This window comes from Athene noctua, chromosome 3 (assembly GCF_965140245.1).
Source record: "Athene noctua chromosome 3, bAthNoc1.hap1.1, whole genome shotgun sequence".
NCBI classification, from domain to species: Eukaryota; Metazoa; Chordata; class Aves; order Strigiformes; family Strigidae; genus Athene; species Athene noctua.
Window position 1 is genome coordinate 81,709,552 of NC_134039.1, and position 27,052 is coordinate 81,736,603.

At 39.9% G+C, this 27,052-nt stretch overlaps 1 protein-coding gene across 5 annotated transcripts in view; it reads left to right on the top strand.

Annotated features, from left to right (window-relative positions):
* Positions 1–27,052, top strand: part of USP6NL (USP6 N-terminal like) — a 133,095-nt gene that overhangs the window by 30,934 nt on the left and 75,109 nt on the right. The window contains exon 1 of one of the 5 annotated variants that reach the window (XM_074903501.1): positions 20,590–20,697. The exons of the other annotated variants lie outside the window; for them this stretch is intronic. Within the exon in view, the coding sequence (XP_074759602.1) occupies positions 20,640–20,697 (58 nt within the window). The 5' untranslated portion in view covers positions 20,590–20,639. Of the gene's footprint in view, positions 1–20,589; positions 20,698–27,052 lie in introns of those variants that run through there. 5 annotated transcript variants of the gene reach the window in all.

A 27,052-nucleotide genomic window follows, 5' to 3' on the forward strand; every position in this document is an offset into this window, starting at 1 on the left:
TATGCAGCTGTTAATGACTTTATTGTCTGTTTATTTGGTCCTTGATTATTAGGTAGGCGGCATCATTTACCAAAGTAGTTAGATATTGTATCTTGGGAATTGATCTACGGCTTAAACAACATTAATACAGACAACTTAAATGTGTGGTGTGGTTAATGTGCCGGACGGGAGGGTCAGCATCCAGAGGGACCTGGACAGGCTGGAGAGGTGGGCCCCTGCAAACCTCATGGAGTTCAACAAGGCCAAGGGCAAGGTCCTGCATGTGGGTCGGGGCAATCCCAGGGCTGGGTGAGGAGTGGATTGAGAGCAGCCCTGTGGAGAAGGACTTGGGGGTATGAGTGGATGGAAAACTGACTATGAGCCAGCACTGTGCTCTCACAGCCCAGAAAGCCAACTGTGTCCTGGCCTGCATCAAGACAAGTGTGGCCAGCAGGGTGAGGGAGGGGATTACCCCCCTCTACTCCACTCTCATGAGACACCCCCACCCCCCCCCCCGCAGTGCTGTGTCCAGCTCTGAGGTCCCCAACATCAGAAGGACACGGACCTGCTCCAGCGGGTCCAGGGGAGGCCACGCAGATGATCAGGGGCTGGAGCACCCCCCTGTGAGGACAGGCTGAGAGAGTTGGGGGGTGTTCAGCCTGGCGAAGAGAAGGCTCTGGGTAAACCTTATAGTGTCCTTCCAGGACTTAAAGGGGCTACAGGAAAGATGGGGGGACTCTTTAGCAGTGAGTGTAGGGATAGGATGAGGGGTAACAGTTTTAAACTGACAGAGGGTAGATTTAGATTAGATATTAGAAAGAAATTCTTTACTGAGGGTGATCAGACACAGGAACAGGTTTCCCAGAGAAGCTGTGGCTGCCCCCTCCCTGGAAGGGTTCAAGGCCAGGTTGGACGGGGCTTTGGGCAACCTGATCTTAGGGTAAGGTGTCCCTGCCCATGGCAGGGGGGTTGGGACTAGATGATCTTTAAAGTGCCTTCCAACCAAAACCATCCTATGATTATGTAAAACTGATTTAGCTGTAGAGGAGCTACAGAAAAAATTAAGTACTACTTGTTCTTTCTTTATGCGATAATGTTAGTCAACTAAAATGAGCTAATTTACAAGGAAGGCACAGCAAAGAGAAGCAATCTCCAGCTGCATACCATGATTTGTTATTCCAGTATGTGTTGGGGTTTTTTTTTGGGGGGGTGGGACCCTAAACCCATGAATTGTCAGATGTAATATTCTCAATAATCCTGAAGTACAACTTCAGTTTTCTTTTTTGTAGCATATGAGAAATTTGGCAGCTTAACGTAAAATTTTCTTACGAAAAAGTAGGTTTGAAAAAGAGTGAAGAGTAAGGAATAGTGCAGTAATGTAATGGGGAAAAACACAACAGGTTCACAGTGGTGTTTCTGCTAGATCGGACAGAAATTTCGTTTGGCATAAATCAGCACAGCTGTGTTGGCATCAGTGAAGCTGATCCGACTTGCTTTGTGTGTGTGTTTTGTTTTGTTTTGTTTTTTTTTTTAAACCCCACCCACAATAAAGTATCTTCAAGAAAAAATCTATTGTTTCTTTAGGGGTGTGTGTGTTTTTACATAGCTCCAGAGTTCACAATTCCTGTCCTGTAGATGAAATCGCACATTTAAAAAAATACTAGAAAGAAGTTGTTTGGGTGGCGGCTTTTCTTTTTTTTTTTTTTTGTTCACTTGTTAGGATTGCTGACTGCCTTAGTTGTTTTCAATGCGTCCAAGGATAGTCAAATGTAAAGTGATAGTGAGCTGCAAACCCTGGAATGGTTCCACTGATGTTCTAGGAACCTAAACAAGCCTCTCTTCAACTAATGTAAGAAATCTCAAATATAAGTATAGCTTTGGTTAAAATTTTTTATTGACCCAAAATAGTAAGAAGTGGAAGCAAGCAATATGCAAGCTAGAAAGACTGCATGATGATGTATATGATTGCAAGTTGCTGCTTATCCTCTGCTGGTAATAAGCTGTCTTGTGGTTTTAAATCCCGCAGGTGGTGGGATGCCCAGCTGTGGCCTTCAGAGCTTTTTACAATTGCAATTCATTGGTTTGGTCCTAGCTTCTGGCTAAATAGAAACAGGAGAAACAAAGCCTCGTGTTAAATATCTTTTTGAAACTTGTGGTATTGAGGATCAGTTTAATCTTTAGCTGTGGACGTATGCTGTTAAATCTGTCTGGACTTTGTGTAAAGCATGGGACTTGCTGACCTGTCTAACTTGCCCTTATGATTTCACTGTAGCAGAGGGAACCTGGCAGCTGGGTGGAAAGACTGACTGAAAACAAGGTGTCTTTTGGGTTTCTTGAAAGAATAGGACAGCTGTGTGTGGGGAGTTAGCGATTCATTCAAGTATTTGCTTAATGTTTCAGAAGGTTAATGGGTTACATAGTTTTGAGCTTAAGCTGGTAGGATGAATGTATTTGGATTTCTGGTTTCAGTGATACTGCAACTAAGACAAGGATTCTGTTTTGCCCCGAGCATTTGTCCGATATGTTTGGAATAGAGACAAGATCTTGAGCCTGGATCTGAACATGGCAAAAAGGTGTTTGTGTCGTGTACCTTTACTTCTGTAGCTGCTCTTGTAGTTTTACCATGATATGAATTTTATAACTAAGCCCAGACATTTTAGTTTTGCATTTGGAGACACTTGACAAAAGGCTGGGAAGCTCTGCATGAAGGATCTAGAAAAACAAGCTTCATTCTCTGTCTTGCATTTTCATAGTTCAGGTGAACCTATGTTTCTGACCTTGATTTTGTTAAGATTGTGGCAATTTTGCATATGCTGTTTTCAAGTATGGACAACTTCTTTCTTCTTGTGGACTTTCCAAGTGTCATGTTGACATTATTTGACACTACAAAGCATGGTTTTTTTCTTAAAGAAGAACTTGTGCTGTTGAGATATGCATGCTTACAGCAATGAGGGATCGTCTACTTTGTTTTTGTCTTAAGTTCTTGATTTTCCAGTATTTTATCTTCATGCTTATGAAATTTGGAATATGAATGCTAGCATCCATGACTATTGGTTGTGAAGCTTGTGGAGAATTTATTTAATACGCTTACAGCTTAAAAAGGTAACAATTTAATTTGTTAAATTGCAGGGGATAGGAAAAAGCAACAGTGCAGAGATAGATGCTAATAAGTTTGCCTGTTGAAATACTCACATTTTAAATGATTAAAACCAAAGTGATAGGGTCTCAGCCGGATATTTTCTACAACAGGTAATTATAGCAATCTGGTGGTTTAGATAGTGTTTTGGTGTATATTGACAGTTTACAACTTCCCTAGACATCTTATCTGGCTTCTCCAAAGTACTTTTATGTCCTGCTGAGCTTCTAGATCTTTTGGTATAGCTTGTAAGCAAAACACCCAGACTTCTCGAATCAGATGACATATCCAATTTTTTAGTTAGTCATGTCTAACAGGAAATAAAAATATTGTTTTCTCAGTGGAATAGGTTCCCCTCTTTTGTCCTTGCTGCAAGTCCAAGCAGCTTCTTTTAGAAGAAATTATCTGTCAGCATTAGTATTAAACTATCCATAAAAATGTTAATTTGAACTGAATTTCCAGATCAAACAGCAAACTTAATTAATGTCAGTTAATTAAATGCTTGGTGAAAATGAGAAAATAAGTACACAGATGCCGGAGACTGCTGCTGTCTCTTTGTTAATAAAGCAGCTAACGAAGCGTTTTCTGGCTGTACCTGGAGGGTGCAGGTCCTTTGTGGGAATGATTTCCTCAAGGAACAAACCCTGCTACCTTCCGCATCACATTGCAGGTGATGTAGGTTTCTTTTTCCTACTGTTATCTCTGTAGCATTATTACATGGCAACATACTCAAACAACTAGAAGAAAATAGATATGAAGACACTTGATTTGCACACACTTCTCTCCAGGAGAAGAGTGTAGTGGGTCTCATGGTTGTTGGTCACGGTCACTTAAGTCTTCACCCCAGGCCACGCTGATGAGTGCGATATAAATCTTGTAACCTGTCAGCTACGAGGGCTCTGTGTGTGCAGTGGACTTTGTTGTAAAACGAATCCGGGCTCGCTGACCGCAGCTCTTGTGAGCAGGTTCTGTCCATATGGAGAAGCTCATTGATATTCAGGTTGTAGACTTCTTTTGATCCTCGTTTGCCAAGTATCACTGCAGTACTGCTGCTGGATTGCAGGTGTTTTCTACTGCCACTTGGAAATAGCTTGAGTGCATACTTTACATGAAATTTGCAGTTTGAGCACCAAATCTACAAGAGTTATTTGAAGAGTCATATAGGATTTAATTGTGCCTTTAGTCTCAGGGTGTTCTGAAGATTTGGGGCATTTTGTAGTTTTAAAGCCAGGTATGATCTTGATGCATGCACTTGAAACCACTTGTCCTTGGGGAGTGAAAGTTTGGTGCATATTTCTTTCATCCCACTGTGTGTGGTATGGTTTGTTGTTTTTTTTTTTTTTTTTTTTTTTCCCCCGGTGCCCCCCCCCCCAACATAGCTGTTCTTTGTACTGTTCTGTTCTGCTCTCAGAACGCCACCTTGCCACAGTAACAGATGCTGCATTCCTATGGCACATTATCAGGTAGTCTTTACATGATAGTAGTCTAATGCAGATATTAGTGAAATATAAGCGAGATGGTAGTAAAAGAAATCTATTTCCCTTTGTTTTAATTCTTCATTGAAAAATAGGTTTCTATTTAAGAATATAAAAATCAATTTTTTTCTCAGCATTTATGTCATCATGGTTTAAATGATATCTGCACCTTCCTCTCCTTGCACCAACGCAGGCACCAGTTATATCTGAACATGAAGCATTCAGAATGTAATCTTTCTGTCCATTATTTCTCCAGAAGCAAGTGGCAGAGGCCTTTAAGATACAGGTTAATCAGGTTGCACAAAACTTTCTGCCTTTATTGACTGGGAAATATTTTTATTCCCTGGAAATTGAAGGGGAAAAATGTTTGTTTTATTCTTTTCCTTGTTTTTAGATTAGATATATATTTTGGGGGGGATTTATCTAATGTTCCAGACAAGATTAATACGTAAATGTCTGGGGGGGAACCTCGTTGTGAATAGACAAGTTTCACCATGTGTGTTAGTCTACACTATGTGCTAGATTTTCCCCCAAAATATTTTGACTAAAGGGCACTCTTTTCCATGCCATTTTTTATCTCCCTTTTGTCAGGAGTATTTTCCAGAGGCTAAGGCTAAGTTTGAGGCTTGTTTTTTAGAAATATATCCTTCAGAATTATAATTTAAATAATTTTGGTTCACTGATTCCTATCACAGTTAGAATGGAAGTGTAGCTTTTGTTGTTAAACCTAATTTTTGAGTGGGAAATAGCAGTAGTCTGAAGGAGATAGTTATAGTACAGTTCACAGGTCTCAACTGGAATGTGAGAAGTTGCCTTGATCTGAGACTTCCTCTTTCTGCTAGAAAAGGAAGTACTGTTTGTACTAATGAAAGGACTTCGGTAACATGAATATGCTGTGATCTTTCACAGAGAAATATTTTGTTTCATCTAAAGGCACATTGTTTGGATTAGTGGAACAATTCGTCATCATTTTCAAGTGTTGGGTGTTTTTGGGATGCTTCCAGGGCTCCCCAGTGTGTGGTACACTGCTGATTTCAGGCGTGGCACTTCGCTGTGTGATGGATAAATGGCTGCACCCTTGCGCTGTGTCCTAATTTTTCTCCTTCTAAAAAGAAAAAAAAAAAAAGACTAATTCTTCCCTTTTTCTGACGACAGCTGTACATTGAAAAGACTTTTAACGTGTTTTGAAAAATTTCCTTATCTATGCTGCAGCTGCACTGAGTCCTGGAGCCACCATGTCTCATCACCCAGTAAAAGAAAATGTTATGTTCGCAGACTGTTGTGTGGAGCACGCGTTACACAAATCAAAGATACACAGATCAATAAAAATGTTTTTGTCAATTCTGTGCTGTAAGTTAGTACCCTAGTTAGGTTTTAAAATGTGTGGGATGAATGCTAGTTTGGAGTTTGCCAAATCTATAGATGAAAAATAAAAAAAGCTATGCAGACTTCAGTTCCCATTGCTATTTAGTTTATAGGCGTTGGAATGACCTTCTAAACTGTGCAGTGATAATTGCCTATTTTACATAATGTATAAAGCTTCACAGAAGAGTATTTGTAGTGATGGAACATGTATTAACAATAATTGTCTGGTAACTAATAAGAATGTAAAGCCATTCTATAAATAGCTCGGATAGGCTCTAAAGGGAAAAAATGAGCAAATATGGTTAGGCAAATCAAAGGGTGACTGGTGGTGCTGGAGCTCATGCTGTGTATTTAACGTAACGGCAGCTTATAGACTGTGTCCGTGTCAGCAAGTAGCATGGCACTGTAGTAATGGATGTAGAGAGGAAAACTGAGGGTCTGACATCTCTCTGTGTTTCAGCAGGTTTTTCAGGCTAGATCAAACTGTGGCCTTATTCTCTGGGTGGAACATAATTTAGAATTAGGAGCACATCTTGCAGATAGTTTAACCTGGAAGGAATCCAGTTTTGCATACGTCCATGTTGCTTCCCAGCGCAAACTGAAGAACAGTAAATAGGGATGCTCTGGGGATTGGCTCCAAAAGCACTCTCCCAATCTAAACCAAAATGCTACTTATAGAATTGCATGGAACATCAGTAGTCTTTTACCCCAGATTTAAGATCTCACCATTTGATAGAGTAACTGAGTTTTCTTTAGGAATAAGTGGAATATCTAGTAAGGTTGATATTTCAAGGGCAGAAAGGGGATCAAGAGATTATGCATTAATGTATTGAAGACTGACATTTATGACTTGTGTTTGTAGATGCTCTGCCTCTCAAGATAAGGTGCTAAATGCATGGGAAAGTTTCGGGTTGGCCACTGTGTTGGGCTTACATGGCAAGGTTTTGGTAGCAGGGGCTGCAGAGGTGGCCTGTGCGAGACGAGGCCAGGGGCTGCCCTACTGGGTTGGACACATCCAGTTCCAGTTTGCTCCAGAACAGAAACACCATTGGCCAAAGCTGGGCTCTGTAGTGAAGCTGCTGTCATCTCTCTTACACTTAAGAAATTATAACAGACATAGTGCAGTAGTTTTGAGAGAGGAAAGTGAGAAAAATGTGTAGAAATCAACTCTGCAGACACCAAGGTCGGTGAAGAAGGAGGGGAAGGAGATGCGAGAGGTTCCTTTGCAACCCATGGAGAAGACCATAGTGAAGCAGGTTGTACCCCTGCAGCTCATTCAGGACCATGGTGGAATCACAGAATCATAGAACAGTTTGAGTTGGAAGGTATTTTAAAGACCATCTAGTCCCAACCCCCCTGCCATGGGCAGGGACACCTTCCACCAGCCCAGGTTGCCCAAAGCCCCGTCCAACCTGGCCTTGAACCCTTCCAGGGAGGGGGCAGCCACAGTATCTCTGGGAAACCTGTTCCTGTGTCTCACCACCCTCACAGTAAAGAATTTCTTCCTAATATCTAATCTAAATCTACCCTCTTTTAGTTTTAAACTGTTACCCCTCATCCTATCCCTACACTCACTGCTAAAGAGTCCCTCCCCATCTTTCCTGTAGCCCCTTTAAGTACTGGAAGGCCACTATAAGGTCTCCCTGGAGCCTTCTCTTCTCCAGGCTGAACACCCCCAACTCACTCAGCCTGACCTCACAGGGGAGGTGCTCCAGCCCCTGATCATCTGCGTGGCCTCCTGTGGACCCACTGGAACAGGTCTGTATCCTTCTGATGTTGGTGCCCCAGAGCTGGGCACAGCACTCCGGGGGGGGGGGGGGTGTGAGAGTGGAGTAGAGGGGGGTAATCCCCTCCCTGGACCTGCTGGCCACACTTCTCTTGATGCAGGCCAGGACAGGGTTGGCTTTCTGGGCTGTGAGAGCACAGTGCTGGCTCACAGTCAGTTTTCCATCCACTCATACCCCCAAGTCCTTCTCCTTAGGGCTGCTCTTAATCCACTCCTTGCCCCTTCTGTATTTGTGCTTGGGATTGCCCCGACCCATGGGCAGGACCTTGCACTTGGAGCAGGTGCCCACCCCGCAGCCTGTGGAGGACCCGCAGGGGAGCAGGTAGATGTGCCCTGAAAGAAGCTGCAGCCTGTGGAGAGCCCGTGCTGGAGCAGGCTCCTGGCAGGAGCTCTAGCCCCCGGGGAGGAGCCCACACAGGAGCAGGTTTTCTGGCAGGAACAGCAGCTCGTGGGAAGGACCCACACTGGAACAGTTCGTGAAGGATTGTATCCTGTGAGAGGGGCCCCATGCTGAAGTGCGGGGAAGAGCGTGAGGAGGAAGGAGCAGCGATGACAAACTGTTATGGACTGACCATAAACCCCATTCCCCATCCCCCTGTGCCCTCCAGGCTGGGAAGTAGATAGAAAAATCGGGACCAAAGGAGTGAAGTTGGCCCTGGGAAGAAGTCTTTGCTTCTCACCTTCCTACTCTAATTGCCAATAAATTAATTTCCCCAAGCCAAGTCAGTTTTGCTCATGAAGGTAGTTGGTAAACAATCTCCCTGTCTGTCTCGACCAGTGAACTTTTTCATCCTATTCTAAGGAGTAGGGGCAACTCAGTGGGCATCGGGCAGCCAGCCAAGGGTAACAGCTATGCCAGGATGCAGACAAACTTTGACAGCGTGTGTTCCCGCAAGTTTCCTCCAGCCCAAGTTCCCTTAAGCTGCCAGTGATGGTAGCATGAGCTCATTCCGCAGTTTTGTTTTTCTTGTTGGGGATTGCAGTGCGCTCACGTGATCCTGTTTACCAGCACAGCACAGAGCAGTAACTTCCAGCAGAGCTGAAGACAAGGAGCAATGACACGTTCAACAAGCATTGTAAATCCTGGATAGGATGTCTGAATGATGTCCTCCTACATTTTTCTTTATGCTCTCTTAATATATTACTAGATATAATCTGTCCATGTTAAAAAAATGAATAAGCTTGTCCAAAAAACCACCTTAACATTTATTTCCAACTACCAGTCTCTAGTAATTGGTTTTGAAACAGTATTTATTGGTATGCCAGTGGATTTTTTTTGTGTGTGTGTGCAATTTTAGCTAGTAAGTGTTAAAACTACTGAAGTAATTACTGTCATTAGGAAAACTCAACAAATTATCTCTCTTGCATCCTAGCTACAGAAATGGCATAATATGGAAAGCCTGTAGAAGGGATAATCTAATTGGGATTAATGGGGATACACATGAATGTGAAGTGGATTTGGGGGGGCAGGTGGACGAGGGACATACAACATTTACTTGACATATCTTAAACGTTCCTGCTGATGTAGAATTGTTATTTAATAGTGATTTGGTTTGGGCTTTGTTTATTTGAGTAAGCTGCCTGTTTTGACTATTTGTGATTTCTTTTTAATTTAAAACAGCTTTTTGCAGTATTTTGTATGTGCTTCCCCTCTCCAACCTGTTTTTGCCTGCCTTTTATCTGTCATGCAGCTTTCATTGAGTCCATAGATTTCTTATTAGTGGGAAAACAGTTGTTTCCAATTAAGAACTAAAAAAAAAATTATAACTCTTTCAGCTTCAGATTTGAGAATAATTTATTTTCATACAAAGATGTTACAAAATTGCTGTAACATGAAAACTATTCCAGTTCTCTTTTATTACTTTGACTGTTGAATATTTTTTTTCCTCCACAATTAAAACATCATCAGATGAGTTTGTTTCCAAATCATTCTTCTTCATTCTGAGACAAATCTGAAAAGTCTTTCAGTTAAAATTTGGTCTGAATTCTGTAGCCCCATGTGAAAGGCTGTACCTGTTCATAAGTTTATATAGAATACCAGGCTTGAATTTAAAATACTGATCATTGATCTATCAGGGAACTGCTTGTAGTTGGAGTAGGAATGGCATACGAATTTCTCTGAGAAATATTTACTTCTGAGGTCTAAGAATATGAAAATTGTCTTGCTCGCGGTGAAGTGGCCACACAGCAGTTGGATCTGGCAGTCAGACCAGCGCAGTAGTTTATAAATATGGTAGCTCTCTATTTGTATGATACCCTTATTGATCAACTTGGAGCCACCTAAAAGGCAGCTATAACGTTTTTAAAATGAAATCAATTTAGAGTCACCTTATTTGTATCCTTTTCCTGCTGATAAGCTTTTTCACAGGTCTCAGTTGTGTGGGCTTTGGAGAATAGTTGTGCTTTTCTCTCTGCTTATGGTTTTGTTTTGTTTTGTTTTTGTCATTCATAAAGTTACTTATAGTTCAGTGGACCCCTTTACACTAACTTCTGGCACAACCTTGTGTATCCTGTTTCTTCTCTATCTTTCTAAGTCTGTGCAGTTGTTCTGGCTCCATATTCCAAATGAAATTTCCATGAGTTTTCCTTTAGGCGTTTGATTTTATTTTTTTTTCAATTCAGCACTGTTTGTGTATGCAGACAGATAGAAACTACTGCTGATCTTATGTACAGGTGTGAAGGATGAACAGGTGCAAGGCAGTGAGAAAATTGGTACTCAGATCTGATGGAATTAGTTGTATAACAAGGCAGTAGAAACTTAGAGCAGCTCAATAATTTTTTCATTTATTTAATTCTTGGGTTGCTCATACATTTGTGCATGAAAATACCTATGATGCAAGGTATAGTTTTAAAATCCCTTTCTGTTGGCTTTAAGTCCCTTACCGCTTACTGATGATGACCCCTGTATGCTTTAACTTCACAGCTAATTTTATTCTGGCAGTTTTGTACATCATCCTCATAAAATACCATTCCCTAAATAACACATCGCTCTCCAGCCCCCCACCCCCCCTTTTCATATTGTTCGCATTTGTACTTTTCCTTAGGTTTGACTTGTAAAATCGTCAGTCTTCGGCTTTTCTAGTCTCAGAGGGTGTTATATTGCCAGAAAGCAATTATACAGGTCACTGCCTCTTTCCAGTGTGTTGTGTGTCAGGGTACAGGTTGCAGTGACTGGAGCTAAGCCACGTCAGTTAGGCTGTACTTCCATCAGCTGCTATAGCCATGTGTTACAGCCTTCACTTGCATCCACAGCCTCTGAACAGATTGACACCTCTCAAAACAGCAGTAGCCTTTCATTACATTCCCACTGAAGATTTTTGATTTATTAAATCCATGTATTTGTCTTGCACTTTCACTTAAAACTCCTTGAAGGTCTGTCTTTTTCTGAAAAAAACGTGACTTAGTTTGTGTTGGAGCCTGTGATTCAGTGAAACGCCACCTCAGCTCAACGGCACCTGAAGAATAATGGCTGTTTGTGATAGTGTTTTAATCAGAGAGAGAACTTCCCCCAGGACGTGCATCTGACTCATTTTTCAGAGAAACCTGTCAACAGCGTGTGTCTGAAATGGCTTGAATGTTACCCTGGGATTAAACAGCCTGTTGTACGTCAGGTACAAAGTACTCTCTGAGGCTTTTGTTTTTCTACATTTTTATAGCACACATTATCACACTAATGTGAAGTGTTGGTCCCTATTGTTAATTTTTAGGTTTCATGTGCTTTTCCAAAACAGCAGGTGTTGGCAAATGAAGAGTATCTGTGAGTAATTTTATAGTGTTTGGTAGTTACACCCCTTGTTTTTTCTATGCCGATGAAGAAAGTGAGGTAGGAAAAGAGGAAGAAAAGTGAGAAGAATTTCTAGACTAAGTACAGTGAAGTTTGTACTGATGGCTAACACACATCAAAGGTTGTTGTCTTTAGTGTGGATTATATTAAAATAAATTTAAATCCAAAATTATCTTTCTTTTCTTCCAGCCTTAGGATAGGCCAAGTTCTCTGTAAATTCTTTCAAGAACTTGCTGTCATAACAAGCTGTTTGCTGTTAAATCAACCAATTTCAGAAAATATTCTAGAACAGGAGAAACATTTGATAATTTTAACTCACAGTCAGACAGTGATGGCAGATGTCAACTGTATTTTTGCTAAAGAGGAAAGAGTTGGTGAAAAGCTATTGTATTTTCATCATTTGAAGGCACTGGAGTGATAACTCTTAATCCTTCCAAAATGCAGTAACTGAAGCAACACTTGTTACGTTCAACCTCTTCATTTCCTATCTTATCACTAGACCTTTTGGGATTACCTTTGCAGAGGTGATTCCTTGGTTTACTGCATTACTGTTCCTTGTTTCAGGGAGATGCTTTGTTTATAGTAACATGAGAAATGCAAAGTTGGGTTTTTAATTTGCATTGAAGAAATGTCTTTGGTAAGGTAAGAGGGAACCAAAGTTCATAATCAAGATACGTTTTCCCCTCGGAAGTTAGTTTGGGTTTAACTTCATTGATGAAAATTTCAGACTTGAACTTGCTCAGCTTTATGTGAAATTGATGAATTTTAGAATGTGTTGCACCTCATGGGAAGGTTTTCTGTCTGAGCACTGTGGCTACATCTGTAAGTCAAAAAGAGAGTTTAAAGGCAATTTAGGCGTACCAAGTGCTTTGAGAAGTAAGTTTTCTCTCTGCAGTTGCTGCCTGTAGTTAATGCTCAAAGCTGTCTTGTGAAGAGTTGAGCTCAGATATTTTGTTGATGTCTGGGTAATCAGTCAGCCCTGTTGCTCCTGGTCTGTCCAACCTGCACAAATGAAAACTTCAACCCTCCCCAAAATGCTGAATATCCCCTTTGCTTGTATACAAGCACAGTGCAGACAGTGGATGGAGCTGTTTAAATCTCGATTTGTGCTTCGGTGAGTAGGGACGTGCTGTTCCCCTTGCTCTCTAATAAAGAGGACAGCTTGTGTCTGCCTTTCTTTGGGAGGATTCTGCAGTTAGTCTGCTTTTACAAGCTTACAGGATGCTTGTTTGCTGGATGCAGTTCGACGGGCTCAACCAAGTCTTGACTATTACTGTGGATTTGGATTCTGTAAGGCGTATGAAATTTGCAGAGGCTGAGGGCAATCTGTTTGGAATGGAGTAGGTTATTAAGCAGGACTGAAATCCATAAAAGGCTTTATTTGTGTATGATTCTAGAGCTAATCCTTGTAATTTGAAATAGGTGTTGCTGAAACATTGTGTCAGTGTTTAGATTAGATGAAGTAGGTTTTCTTCTGTGTCCCGAGTTCAAAAATGCTTTTTAGCTGTTTCAGGTCATTTTTTGCTGAGATACAAGAATCTATGACAAATGGTCAGATTTTTCTGGATTTTTTTGTTTTGTTTTTGTTTGGGTTTTTTGTTGCTTTTTAATAGAGTGTAGTGGTAAAAAAAGAGTGGATCTTCATTAGCATGTTTACTGCATCATTGACTTCATCATTAACAAATAAATGGATTTTTTGCTTGATGTCTGTGCACAAGGCCTAGACTAGAATGAACCTTGTGTTTGTCTTGTAAGAGAAACTTCTTAGGGTCTTTGCAGCATGTGCTTTTAGCTCTTCATCTTGCATCAGAACTGAAATAAAAGTATTGATTTTGAGAGAAGTAGCATTGAAAACTTGATGGTAAGCCAGTAAAAAGAAAGTATTAATGGTATATCTGTTAATGCACTGATTACTGAAATCATTGTTTCTGTGCCACAGCAGAATATACAATTGTCATCTTATATGAACACCAGATATTTGTAAAACATATTTAGAGTGACCAAAGAATGAGCCAAATTGTACCTCTCACTGTGATCTCTTACTTGAAGGAGATGGTTAACCTCTGTGGAGAATTCAGTTCTGATTAACCTGTGTTATCCTTTAAAATCAAATATTCAAACAAATGCCTTTTCATTTTTGTTTTATGGTCCTATACTGCTGCAGCTTTGTGCTTGCCTCTCACTGATAATGGTATCTCAGTGTTGTCTGTGCTTAACTGATGTCTCCCATCTCCCTAGCAGAGGTTGGGGAAAAAAAGACTTTTTTGACAGACAGTTCTAAGTTTTATGGTTAGATTAAATCTAAATACTAACCAGGTGTTACATCTAGCAAAAATTAACTGAAATAAAGGTGATGGATATAGTGGAGCTAGAAGGTTTATCTTACTGGTACAGCATTTTGTGGATAAGCAGCCACAAAATTTGAGGGATTGATTTTTATTTTTTTTAAATATTTTTTGTTTTCTTTGTGATATTTTAACCAAACTCTGGAGTTGTTTTATATTAATAAATGTTTTAGCTGATGCAAAATAATTTTTTGCAAAAAAAAAAAATTGTGCTGGTATTGCTAAATACCAGTATAAATGTAACCTGATTTCAACTTCAGGGATGTGCCATTGGGCTTTATTGCAGCCACTCTGCTGTGTTTTCCCTCACCTTGAGCTTGGAACCCAAAGAACATAGGACAGCTTTTGAGGCCCTAATTCCTGTTTCGCATGGGAAATGCCATAGCTGTTTACTTTGTTTTGTTTAAGAGTTCGCAATCAGTGAAACTGAAAACAACAGAACTTTCTTGTCTATCTCTAACTTCCTTTTTTCCTAGCAAGGATGAAGAAACTGATAGTATTTTCTTCTCCAGTTTCTGCTGCTGAACAGACTTGTTTACCCTTCATTTGGCTGTCTTATTCCTCCAGCCCTTCCTATACCACTTTATAAACATGAAAAAACATCAATATAGTGCTGCATGACACTAAAGATAATTTCAAATGTTGTGAGGGGATTTCAGTCTTTTTTTTTTTCTTTTCCTCTCCCAAATTTTATTTTAGTTTTTAGTAACATGAATGACACATATTTTAAGTAGCTGATTACTCAGATTTTTCAGAACAACTCTACTTCATGCTGTGTAGACATGACTGATATTATAAGCAGGCAGGTATCTACATTTGCCTCGATGTCTTTTTGTGGACTTACGCAAACTTATCGTAGAGTCACCAAGAGTGGGTTTAATGTCATAGGAGCTTCTTGGTGCCATCCAGACTTTTCATAGGATTTACTTAGAGGATCCTATTTGTACTTACGGTATTACTGCAGTTAAAGTGTTTATCTGCTCAAAGATGAATAGCTCAGAGACAGTCACTGAAGAAAGCTGTTCAGCTACAGTGAACAGAGCTATAGCATGTAACTCAGTATTTTTTTTTTGTGGAAACGCTTTTAATATGTTAAGATTATAATTAAAGTTGACTGGATGGGGCTTGCAGCTCCTCTGTGACTGGTCCTGCCATTACTGGTCCTGCCTTCAGTATGGTGTGTGGATCACAGCAGCCTGTCTGGGAGCCTGTAGTAACTAGCGTAACGTGTTTTTGCTGGACAAAGCAAGAAATGCTTTTTTATCCTGCCAGAACTTTTGCAATATTTAAGATTTTATTTTCCTGATGCATATCGGGGTGAAACTGAGTTTAAAATATCAAATCCTGAGGTGCCCCCGCGCAGAGGCTGCACCCAGATAGGCAGAACACTCACTGGGCATCTGGGAGACTCAAGTTGAAGGTCTGAACAGAGGCTGAAGTCTGGTTTTGGGGAAGGGCTAATCCCTGGGTATGTCATGATGTCTCTTCCAGGAGAAAGCAGAAAAATGAAAGAGGGGTGGTATCTTTGTAGCTGGTAACTGAAGGCAAGTACTGCCAGCAACTGCTCCTCTGTTGCTTGTTTGTGAACGCTTCCCCTCCCGTACCACGCAAGGTGCAGCGAGGTTTCAGCAGGCTCTGTAACCGAGCAAGAACAGTGTCAGCTGTTAAGTAATAGCTTGTGGTCACTGGGCAGGTCGAGGGGAGTTTCTTCTTCCCCAGTGATGCTGGTAAGGTTTTACTCCTGCCACCTTGAGTCAGTGCTGGTGTTTTTCTGAGCTGTCTTGGAGCTTTTTAGTTTCATGATCTGGCAGAATAACATGTACCACAAAAACAAACCTTCCTTTTCTTCCTGTTTTAATCAGTTAAATTGACTGTGTAATTAAATGATGAGTTGGTCTGTGTGTATGTCAGTATTCAAAGGCTGTGTAGAGGAATAAACCCTTTCATTTTAGACAGTAAAATGATACAAATATAGATGAAGCTTTTGTAACTAGAGAACTTGTGTAACTTCTCTAGCTCTAGCAAAGAAATAAAACAACTTCCTCAAAAGTGAAAAGCCCCTTTCAAAAACTTCTTTCAGGGCATGCATGAGCGTTGTTTTGTGATGCTTTAAGCCGGGAATAGACTTCACATCATTAATGCTGAATTTAAAAATATAATTATTGTTTGCTCCATTAATTTTGACTAATGCTGAGATAAAAATGATTAATCAGGAGACTTAACATAATTAGTGCAGTGTGGCATCTGACTACTTAAGTACACGTCTGATAATGTGGGAAGCATAACTCCTCTTACGAAATGATCTGGCTTGTGTCAGAATCTAAAATACTAGAACCATTTTACTGTTTAAATCGATACTGCAAATCTTAGTGTTGTGAAAACATTCACAGTCTACTACTAATGAAGATGTACAATACAGGAAATCTGAAATTACGTCAAAATTTCAGATAGTTATTTTAAAATGTTCTTTTGCTTTATGCTGCTGGGAAAAAATATTTTTATATGTCATCCTGAAGTATGGCATTGGGAAAATGAAGAGGAAATTTACTGCAGAGGACTATTATGTTCAATCTTGCTGAAAGATAGTTTTGCTTGTATGTTTAGTAGCCTGTCAGGGTTAAAAGTATGAGTAGCATCAGTGTTCAGAAGGGATACTTTAGTGTTCAAAGGCCTCTGGGGACTGCAGATACAATGTACTTTTAAAGGACAAGGGATTGAAAAATGGCATTTTCAGATAAATTTGCTTATAAAGTCATAACCAATACGTAAAAAGGTGCTAGTGTGGAAGAGGACGACTTGACTTACATTAGGTTGAGGGTAAAATTCCTGAAATATTCCCATTTTTTATCTGCTAATACTGCTTCTGTGGTCAAGTGTCTGATTTTACCATATAACACAGCAGCTGATTTGCAGCATATTTTATTAAGGCATTAATTGTAAAGGCTAAGACTAGTACTGGGAAAGGTCATGGATTTCAAGGGAAGTGTGGGAGTCATACTCATGGGCTGTAGATGGAACAGATTACATGTTACAGCGGGATCAGTTCTAGCCACAGTAGGAGTTCCAGGAAATCTGATCTTTGGTGGAAGACTGTAAAATGATTTCCATGTAGGAGAAAACCTCCTGTGTTTTTCCATGAAGACTGTATCGTTGTCGTTTCTTTGCTGCTGGGTTATAATGTGTTGCAGAAACAAGGCTTTCTCTATCTCGTTGAACAGTAAGAATGCAAATCTGCTCTGATCACCACTTGAACAGCTGTTTGTAGTGCTGACATTACTTAAGTCAGCATAGAGTCTACATCTACTTAAAGATGAAATGCATAGGTGAATGAACACTTAGTAATGGTCATAATGCTGCCCTTTCATAGCAGTGAGGAATGAGGAAAAATACTAATAAACTAGTGAAAAGGCCACATGCCAACTACACCCTTGGGAAGAAGGAGAACAAAGGATGACTTAAGTTTAGGTGTAAGACATTAGCTAGTTGTTGCACAAGTCAGACAAGTCTTTACATACTGGCAAGCCCCAAATTATACCCAGCCCAAGTCTTTACATTTAAGTCTATTAAGAGTTGCCATAAATGTTTTGGATTGTGTTGACAGAATCCTGGGTAAAAGGGTGGGCTGTGTGTTGTGGGCTTTTTTCTCTTTTTCTTTCAAGAAAGGAGCATTGTTCAAAATTGGGTTTACTCTTTTCAGTGTAGCTTGTCACAAATTAGCAATTATGGTTTCTTCTGGCTTTGCAACTGATTATGTTAACCTTCAACAAATTAATTATCTTCTGGCTCATGACTGCACACACAACACTTCGTAAAATGGAATTACAGTAGAATGCTGCCAGTTCTTGTCACTCCACTTTGTAACCCTTGTGGTAACATTCATAGGGCTTAATAGTGAGGTGATGACATGAGCGTTTGAAGTGCAGCTATCAGCTGGGTTAGTTGTAGGCATAGCTCATGGAGATGATTTAATTTTAAGGTGTACTTATTTGTGTGAAACATATAAAAATTGCGAATCAAAACTAAATAAATGGCCAAGTTGTGTTTTATTAGATAATGTTATTTTCCTGGTTTATTGCTGGTTTATTCTGAGTTTTGTTCCTTCAGTTCTGTATTAGCTAATGCGTATTAGCGAGGTTGTGTTATTAAAAATGAAGTCATAGACATATTGCAATAACTGATTAATATTAGCAGAGTTCCTGTAAGTCCTTTAGTCAATTGTCGCTTATAAGCGAGATAGTAAGAGTAGTTGATTTAAATTCTTTGTAATAATTTGAATTTCATGTTTTGACACAGGCTTCTTCTGTAAAATATTGCTTACTGTGGCTGCATTGGTTTCCCTGATCTTGATTTGAATCCTTTGGGGATAATTTTAAAATTGCTTTGAGATAGTTTTTAGCAGCAGTTAATTCTACTAATTTCCAAAGTGACCATTTTCCACTGGTGACTCTGCAGCGTCTCATAGGGGATGTTGCAGAACTGCAAATACTCTGCTGTAGTAAAACTTAATTTTTCATTAAGATGAGAATTCAGCCATGTTTCTTTAGAGAGGTAAATCCTTACTTTCATATTTTCCACCCATTACTCCTCATGCAGTAAAACTACAAGTTCTACTCTGAAGAAATGCTGGTTAGTAAGAGGGGGAGGGGTGCATGTGTTTTGCAGGTGCTGTTAGAATGTGTTTTCTTTCTGATGCAGAGCATAGTGGAATATATTGATTTTTACAAATAGTTTTACTCCAAGTTCATCTTTTTTTGTTTTGCTTCCAAATAGAGAATAATTTCAATTAAGTGAAAATCTTCCCGTTTCTCTGAGTCTTTACTTGAAAACATCCATAAAAATAGACATGCTAAACTTGAAAACCAATTAAGAAAAATATGTGTAATGTAGCTCTTAACTTATTGCTGCCTGAGGTAGTGTGTGGTAGAGGAGTACCTGTGATATTAAAAAGCAAGTTGTTTTCAGGTGGTGAAGGTATCTCTTGAGTTAAGCTGGAACGAGTGCTTGTGTTCATTGCGTGTGAATTCTTTATGTCTTCCCCACAAATATGCTCTCAGATAAGGAAACAGAAAGCTGTTTTTACAAAACCAGTTCAGTACTTCTATCATGAGAAGAATGGAAGATTTTTGTGTAGCTAGAAGATTACTACCGTGTGCGTACAAATGTCAGCAGAAAGAAAATGGTGCTTTGGAGGGAAATATGCCTAGTGGTAGATATCCCACTAGCTCAGTCTAAACTCATACTGAATCCATAGACTAAACTATTGACACCTGGGTTTGGATAGGATCCATGAGTAGTAACCAGTGGTAAAGACAAAGGAGCTGCTGCTCATTTCTAGGTTCAGTGCTCTGCCAGGCAATTATGGGGGGGAAGAATAAAACAATTGAAGGAACTTTTTTTTATTTTCAGTCCCTTGGGGGAAAAAAAGAATAGTCCAACACACTTGATCAGCTCTCCTGTTCTCAGCGCTTTAACACTTTTCAGGGTGCAAGGAAACCACAGAATGGTTGAGGTTGGAAGGGACATCTGGAGGTCACCTGGTCCAACCCCCCTGCTCAGGCAGGGCCACCTGCAGCCAGCTGCCCTGGACAGCTTTTGAGTGTCTCCAAGGGTGGAGACTCCAAAACCTCCCTGACTAACCTGTGCCAGTGCTTGGTCACCCCCACAGTGACAAAGTATTTCCTGATGTTCAGAGGGAACCTCCTGTGTTTCAGATTGTGGCCATTGCCTCTGGTCCTGTCACTGGGCACCGCTAAAAAGAGCCCAGCTCTGTTGTTCTCTGTTTACTTCCCTTCAGATAATTGTGTCTATTGATAAGATTTTCCTGAGTGTGCTCTTCTCCAGGCTGAACAGTCCCACTGATCATCTTTTTGCTGGCTTCACAAAGAGCTGGAAGCTCACTCAAGTTCTCCAGCCTGGTCTGGTAGCATGTGTGCTCTGACTTGGTTAGGTTAAGAAATGGAATTGGTTGGCTCCTGGCTGTAAGAATCACATAGCAGTTTCCACATGCAAGGACTAATATTTATGCAGGACAGTATCTTAGTGTGTGTGTGTCTTTGAATATTTGGCATGGAGATTTGTTTTTCAGGTTTTGAGGATGCAGATGAATTCTACCAATATTAAATCTTCAGTTTTTATACTTTTCATCAGTGAAAAAGTTCTTGTCAACTCCTGACATCCTAGGTATTTCAGGTCCCCAAGATATCCTGAACAACAAAGGAGTTTTAAACAGAAAATATGTAAAAGCTCCATCCTGTAAGTAGAGAATGCCAAACAGTTACAGAAATCTAAACTGTATTTTTTAGAGTTACTTAATTTCATGGTTTCTTAAGTAATAAGCCAGAAATAGGGCACTTCAAGCCCCATTTCTAGTAAGTCCTTTAACTAAGATGCTTTTCATGCAGCACTTGGTAAATACCAGTAAGAATTCTTAACCAAGAGCGTAACAGTGATGTGTTACAGGAGCTGTGTCCTCTGAGGCTGTTTGTTCAAATCCTCTTGTTTATTATTAGCTGGAACGCAGGGCTGTGGGCTGCGGTGGAGAACACTAGCATGGTGCCTGCATGACACTTCTTGCTAACAAATGGCATCTTTGTTTGAATATCTGCAGCTCGTGTAACTGTAGAGGGGTCATGTCATGAAAAAGAAGGAGCACGTGTCAAGTGGCTCAGTTTTGTGGAGCAAATGCTGCAAGTGGAGGAGGAGAACTTTCCCCCATTCATTTTTGATAACGTGATTTATAATATGGTCTAGAAACAAACAAGTTTACTTCATGAAGACTAAAACAGAGCTTTACAAGGACTGGGCAGAAAATCACAATCTGAAGACTGGTAAAATGTCATTTTATTTTATGTACTGGTCTTTAATTATTTATATCCTGTGCTGTTTTACTTATTTCAGATTAGTGATAACTCTGAGTTTTAAATACTTTATACTATTAAGGTAGATAATTATGTTTAATGGTGGAAGAAATCTAGCTCAGTTAACTTCTGGAAATACTGTTTTCCCAAGGAAGTGTTGCTATGTAAAAGGGATTGCATTTCTAACTATTTCACTTTATGTTAAAAGCTCTCTTTTCTGCTTGAAGAGAAAAATAAAGTATAATAAATGATGCTTAATCCTTTTTCTTTAGAGCAGGTTTAGTATCTATGTGCAGGTATTTACCAAGATTTTTCCTTTGGAACGTCGTCTACCCTCAAGAAAATACTATTAAGTGTGTGTCATGGCTTTTATTTAATTGTGGGAATGGTGTGGAAGGAAAATAAACAGCCTGGGTATTAAAGGGACTTTCTGATATGACCAGAAACTTACAAAATGCTCTGTTTATTGCTCTGATATGTGCTTTGAATGTGTAGATGCGTAGCAGCTGGTGGTAGTGCCTGCAGACAGGAATTTGTGCAAGTGCAGCTCTTTGTGCAGTGGAATGTGTAATGTGCAAACAAGCAAGAATTTGGGTGAAGTAATGGAAAACAAATTAGCATGTTCCAAGTCTTTTGGGCTTTTTAGACAGCTCTGCAGTTGAGGAAGCAGTGATGATGGGTCAAAGAACAAAAAAGGGTGAAATCTTCTTTTCAGAATTTGGGATAAGATTACACAGAATGCTGTTAGTATACTGATCCTCAGCCCCATGGAAAGAAGCATTACTTCTGGTCAACAGCCAGCTGAATGTGAGCCGGCAGTGTGCCCAGGTGGCCAAGAAGGCCAATGGCATCCTGGCTTGTGTCAGCAATAGCATAGCCAGCAGGGACAGGGAAGGGGTTGTCCCTTTGTACTCAGCACTGGTGAGGCTGCACCTTGAATACCTTGTTCAGTTTTGGGCCCCTCACTACAAGAAAGACATTGAGGTGCTGGTGAGTGTCCAGAGAAGAGCAACAAAGCTGGTGAAAGGTCTGGAGCACAAGTCTTACGGGGAGTGCCTGAGGGAACTGGGGTTGATTAGCCTGGAGACAAGAAGGCTCAGGGGAGACCTTATTGCTCTCTACAATTACCTGAAAGGAGGCTGTAGTGAGGGGGGGGGGCTGATCTAATTCCCCAGGTAACAAGTGATGAGAGGAAACGGCCTCAAAGTGCACCAGGGGAGGTTTAGATTGGATATTAGGAAGCACATCTTCACTGAAAGGGTTGTCAAGCACTGGAACAGGCTGCCCAGGGAAGGGGTTGAGTCACCACCCCTGGACATATTTAAGAGATGTGTAGATATAGTACATGGAGACATGGTTTAAGTGGTAAAAATGGCAGTGTTATGTTCGTGGTTTTTCTCAGTGATCTTAAAGGTCTTTCCTGACCAAAATAATTTTATGATTCTACTTAAATTTATGGCACATCTGTAAGAGGCTATTTATTATGCTGCTGATAAGTATAAGCACTATAATGTACCCTGTACCTGCACACTCCTTTGATACACATAAAGAACACGTTGAGGCTCTTGGTGGTTCTTATTTTGTTCTCCCTTGATGAGGGAGCTAGCACTCCCCTGTTTTTACCTTCTCCAGCTGATGTGCTGTATCTAACTAGCCATTTTTAGGCTCTTTCAGGGAGAATATTACTGGTGAGTTTGAGTCACCCCAAAGATCATTCCCATAAGTCTTGTGACTACTTTTGCATGGCCTAGAGATGCATGCGCAGTGGATTGGAGACAAAAATCCCTTTTTAAAATGCTGTGCCTTACTGTTTTGCAGTTCTGTAGCTGAACAGGATTAGAAGCCATGCAGGATTAGGCAGAGTTCAAACTAAAGGTACTTAGTAAACCTTGAAGAGCAGCAGCTTTTTTTCTTGTGGGAACGACGAGAGTTTTACTGTCTCCTGGCAATTCCTTACTCAGCAGCAGCTCAGTTCTGTCAGGCCATGAGATGAAAACCATGAGTAACTGTGGGCTGTTGGTGTTAGACACCCCATCCAGGAGCAGCCGAGCTGCTGCCAGGCTGTCACAGGCTGTTCTGCTGCTCCTTGGCCGCTGGAAACTCAAGGGGTAGTGCTACCAGTTCCCCTGCCTTTATTTTGGAAAACTGAGTTACTGCTGGGGTTGCAAGAAGGATCCTCAGTGTTTAGCTTGCTAATTTAAATTAATAGAAAAATACATTCTTGCCAATTTTACTTTTTCCTCTATTTGCCTTTCCCCACACCCCCTTAAAAGATATATTTTAGGTGGGTGGATCAAAAGTGTCTGTAGGTGCCTACATCCACAGCTACTGTTTTTCCCTGTGAAACAGAAGGGGGAGGATGGCACGAAGGCAAGAGTAAGGCAGGATTATTTATTTTTTAGTTGGATCGGATCTGTCAAACTAGCTCTCTATCAGTACCTGGTTTCTTGCAAAAATGTCTATCCTTGAGAAAATTTTGACTAATAGTCAGAATTTTGTTTCTATATCTATTTGTAGGGCATATCCTTATTTTCTCTTTAACAGTGTTTGTTTTTATTTGGATCTGTTGTTTTTCTGTTAAATGTCACTTACAGCAGTTGGTCCTTTCCAGTTAGTCTTGCATTCATTATAGAGCAGAACATTGCATATTTTTTGTTTGCATTATGCCTGTTGATATTATTAGTTCTTCTTCGCCTAAATTTATTGCACTTGCCATTCATCCTTCGTATTGGAAGCATTGAGAATTCTGGAAAAGTAAACTGTTCTCCCCAATATTCTTTGCAAGCTGCAAGATACTTAGAATCGCAGGTGCTTAGTAGGAACTGGGAGTTTCCGTTTAGTTCTTATGTTTGTGTAAGAAGCCTGTTTGTTATGAGTTTTAGGAATTTATTTTAATTGAGTGTGAAGTTTTTCAATTTTTAGATCAATTGACTGAACTGGACAGGAGTTTTGAAATTTTAAAAAACTTCCAGCTTTAAAAATGTTCAGTGCGATTATGATGCGCACCTAGCAGGGTAACACCCAGAATTTGTATGTAAATTTGTTGCTATTAAGTAATGCTGGCATCTCCAGGTCACTTATTACTGGAGACTAATTAGGATTGTGTAGGACTAGTTTAATTTTTTGCCTGTGCCACTTACATTTCTCACCACTTTCTGTTCCTGAAGAAATTGTGTCTCTTTCAAGTCTTTGATAATTGGTGATAAATGGTGAGGTAAGGAGAGACTCTTATTAGAGTGGCAGAGGAAGAAAGCTTGTACTGATCCTAGGCAGTGCTTTCCTCTCGTTTTGTAGGGCTGATGGCAGCCCTTGGGTGTCTAATTTAGCAGGCCTGACTTCAGCAGTTTAAAGTCAGGGAGCTGCAAAATTAGACCAATTGTAGTGCCTTCCTTAAATATCCTTTTGAAAGTTTAAATCCAGCAGGTTACAAGTCACCTCAGGATAATCTGATTTCCAAGTGTAGCAGGAAAGTAGTAATCTGACTGTTATGCCTGTCCTTTTTCATGTCATCATAGATGGGGATTTTTCTGTATAATTTTCTGACAGTTTAATGTGACAGTGCTGAGAGAAAAATACTCTCTGCTGGGGAGTGTTATGTATATCAAGCTAACTGTTCAGAAGATTTCGCCCCCCCCCCCCCCCCCCCCCCCCGCCTTTCTTTTTATCATTTACCTTTTTCAAAAGCTAGCTGCGTGATGCTGCTGCTTGGTAAAGTTTTAAGCATGCTTGTTGTACCTTGTAAGACTGATCAATTGGGAGGGACACTTAAATGCACTATTTAGCATGCCACCGTTGGTAGATTTTATCACCAGGTTGTTGATATTTCCTCAAGTGTTTAGTCAAAATCAGTTGTCTGTACTATTTAACTGACTCTATGTTAATGTCAGCCTCATCTGAGATTGCATTGTTTCCTCTGTAAGGTGATGTTGATCGTCTGTAATGGTAATTTTTAATTAGAAAATTTAATCATGCTTGTTTCACATATTTAACTGCTTTCAGTGAGATAAGATTTACTGAATAAAACTGGTAAGACTTTAGAATACTAGTTATTTGTCTTTAATTTTGTAGTGATGTATTTTTGTACCTAGGAAGATATTTCATAAAGAATTTTTCTTGTTCCCATATTTAGCTTTTACTTTATCAGGAATCATTGTGTAATTTCTAACTTGGAGATATTTAAATAATTCCTCTCATAGGAAAAATAATATTTTATGCTTATCTCCCAAAATATAACCTCTTGTCCCTGTCTCAAGCTGTTTTCTGAGTTTCGCTGTGAATGGATTAACGTAATACTAAACTATCTCAGTGCAGCTAGGTTAAGATGATTCTGGCAGAAAGTGAAGAGGATTACTTTAAAGGCAATGAATATGTTAATTTCCACACTAAATGTAATTGAATTGTCATGAGGCATAGAACATGCCAAACTTTGATTCATATGTTACTTATGCAGAGGAAAGCAAGGTAAGACAAGGCCACGTTTTCAGAATAAATCAGGACTCGGTTTCTGGTGCAAATACAGTTTTGCATTCTTTTAAGCAAAGGTTTAAACTTTGTTTCAACTTCGTCCACTTACTTTATCCGTGTTGTTGAAAAGCTGTGCATGTCCTTTCAAGCACATTTTAAAATACAAGCAGTAATCAATTTTTTAATTCTGATAATAAAAAATGTATCGACCACCGACTATCTGAATGTGTCAACTACTAGGTATTACAATATTGAGTACTTACTATACAGCCACACTCTTCTTCAAATCAAGTCTAACCTCTCTCTTACTGGGAAAATAGTGATAGGATTTTTTTTTTGCTTGAAGCACCAGCAGTGGTTGCACTTAAAACAAGTAAGCTTTTCTCCCGCATCTGTCCATTGGAGAAGTGAAGATTAGGATTGCTCAGTACTTGAATTCTCTGAATGAATGTCAGTTTTCTAAGCAAGCATAAAGTTTACTTTTTAAAACCCCATAATTGGCCTTCTGTAAAGATTTACTGTAAGCACAAATTTCTTTGTGTCTTACAGAAGAAAATGCAATTTAATTTTGATTATGGTTCCTTTAGCTTCTCACTTTGAAAGTAATACTAGACTTCATCTACTACTTTCTGTCAGTGTGAATTTGGTAGCTTTAGGGGATGTTGTCGTCAGTTTAGTAGGCATAGTACGTCAACTAGTAAAGGATAAAAACCAGATTGTTATAATTGTATTAGAGAATATATAAGTGCTTGAATGCATTCAGAGTAGTGTAGAACTCAGTCTTGTGTGGTGACAGTGTTGGGAAGGGGTTCCAGAAGGGCCTGCAGATGCCTTCTTAGAGTTGTATCTTGGTCAGCATTCACATAGGTAGCTGGGATAATAGAGTCCTGCAATCACAATAAAACTGTGTCGGAGAAAAACAAACCTGAAACCAAAGTGCTTTCTGTCTTGCAGTCCTCTTTAAGCTTAGGGATAAAGGTGCATCCAGCACCTGAAGGAGAAGGAGAAAGAGCACAGCTGCTTGGACATCGCCAAAGGCTGAGCAATATGAAATGAGTCTACTCACCTTTATCCTTAAAGGGAGGAAATTATTTATCAGTGTTGTGGCAGAGATCATTTTTAAATATAGCAAATGTAATTCCTTCCCCCCCCCCCCCCCCAAATAATTGTGTAAACACGTGTGCTGGTTCTGGTGCACACTGGACAAAAATGGCAGAGCTCAATGTCCTTGCTAATAAATGAGCATAATCTGATTGACAATTGATGGTGACAAGCAGAAGAGGGCCAGAGTGAGGATAACAAAAGTGTAACTTCCGGAGAGCACAAGTGAAAGCTTTAAAGTAGTAGTCAGATTTTCCATTAGGGGAAGTCTGGGACAAGCATCGCTGTTGCCTGAATGCTGGTGCTTGTGTCTGTGATGGGGAACACTGAGGTTCTCTCTGCATTCTCCTAAAGAAACATAAAGAGAAGACGTGCAGAGACTATGATAAATCTCTAACAGATGGCTTAGAAGGCCACCTTGGCATAATTTCTTATTTAAATATCTGAGAAATGTGTAGGTAAATTTTATTAAAGAAATACTGATTTGAACAAATAGATGTATTAAGGTCATATGATAGAAAACTGTAATATCTGATCTGTTTTTCTCTTTCATGGTCCAGATGGTTGATAATGTACAATTCCTGGAGTTCATTATGTTGCCATGAACTAGTGAAGAAGAAACACGTGCCTGGAGTTATTTTTATAACAATGTGCTTGAAAACGATTTCAAACATTTTTAAAGCATTGCTTTACCTAGAGTTTATTGCTTTTTAATAATCGAAACAAATGAACTCTTGACTCTTTCATAGACTTATCATTG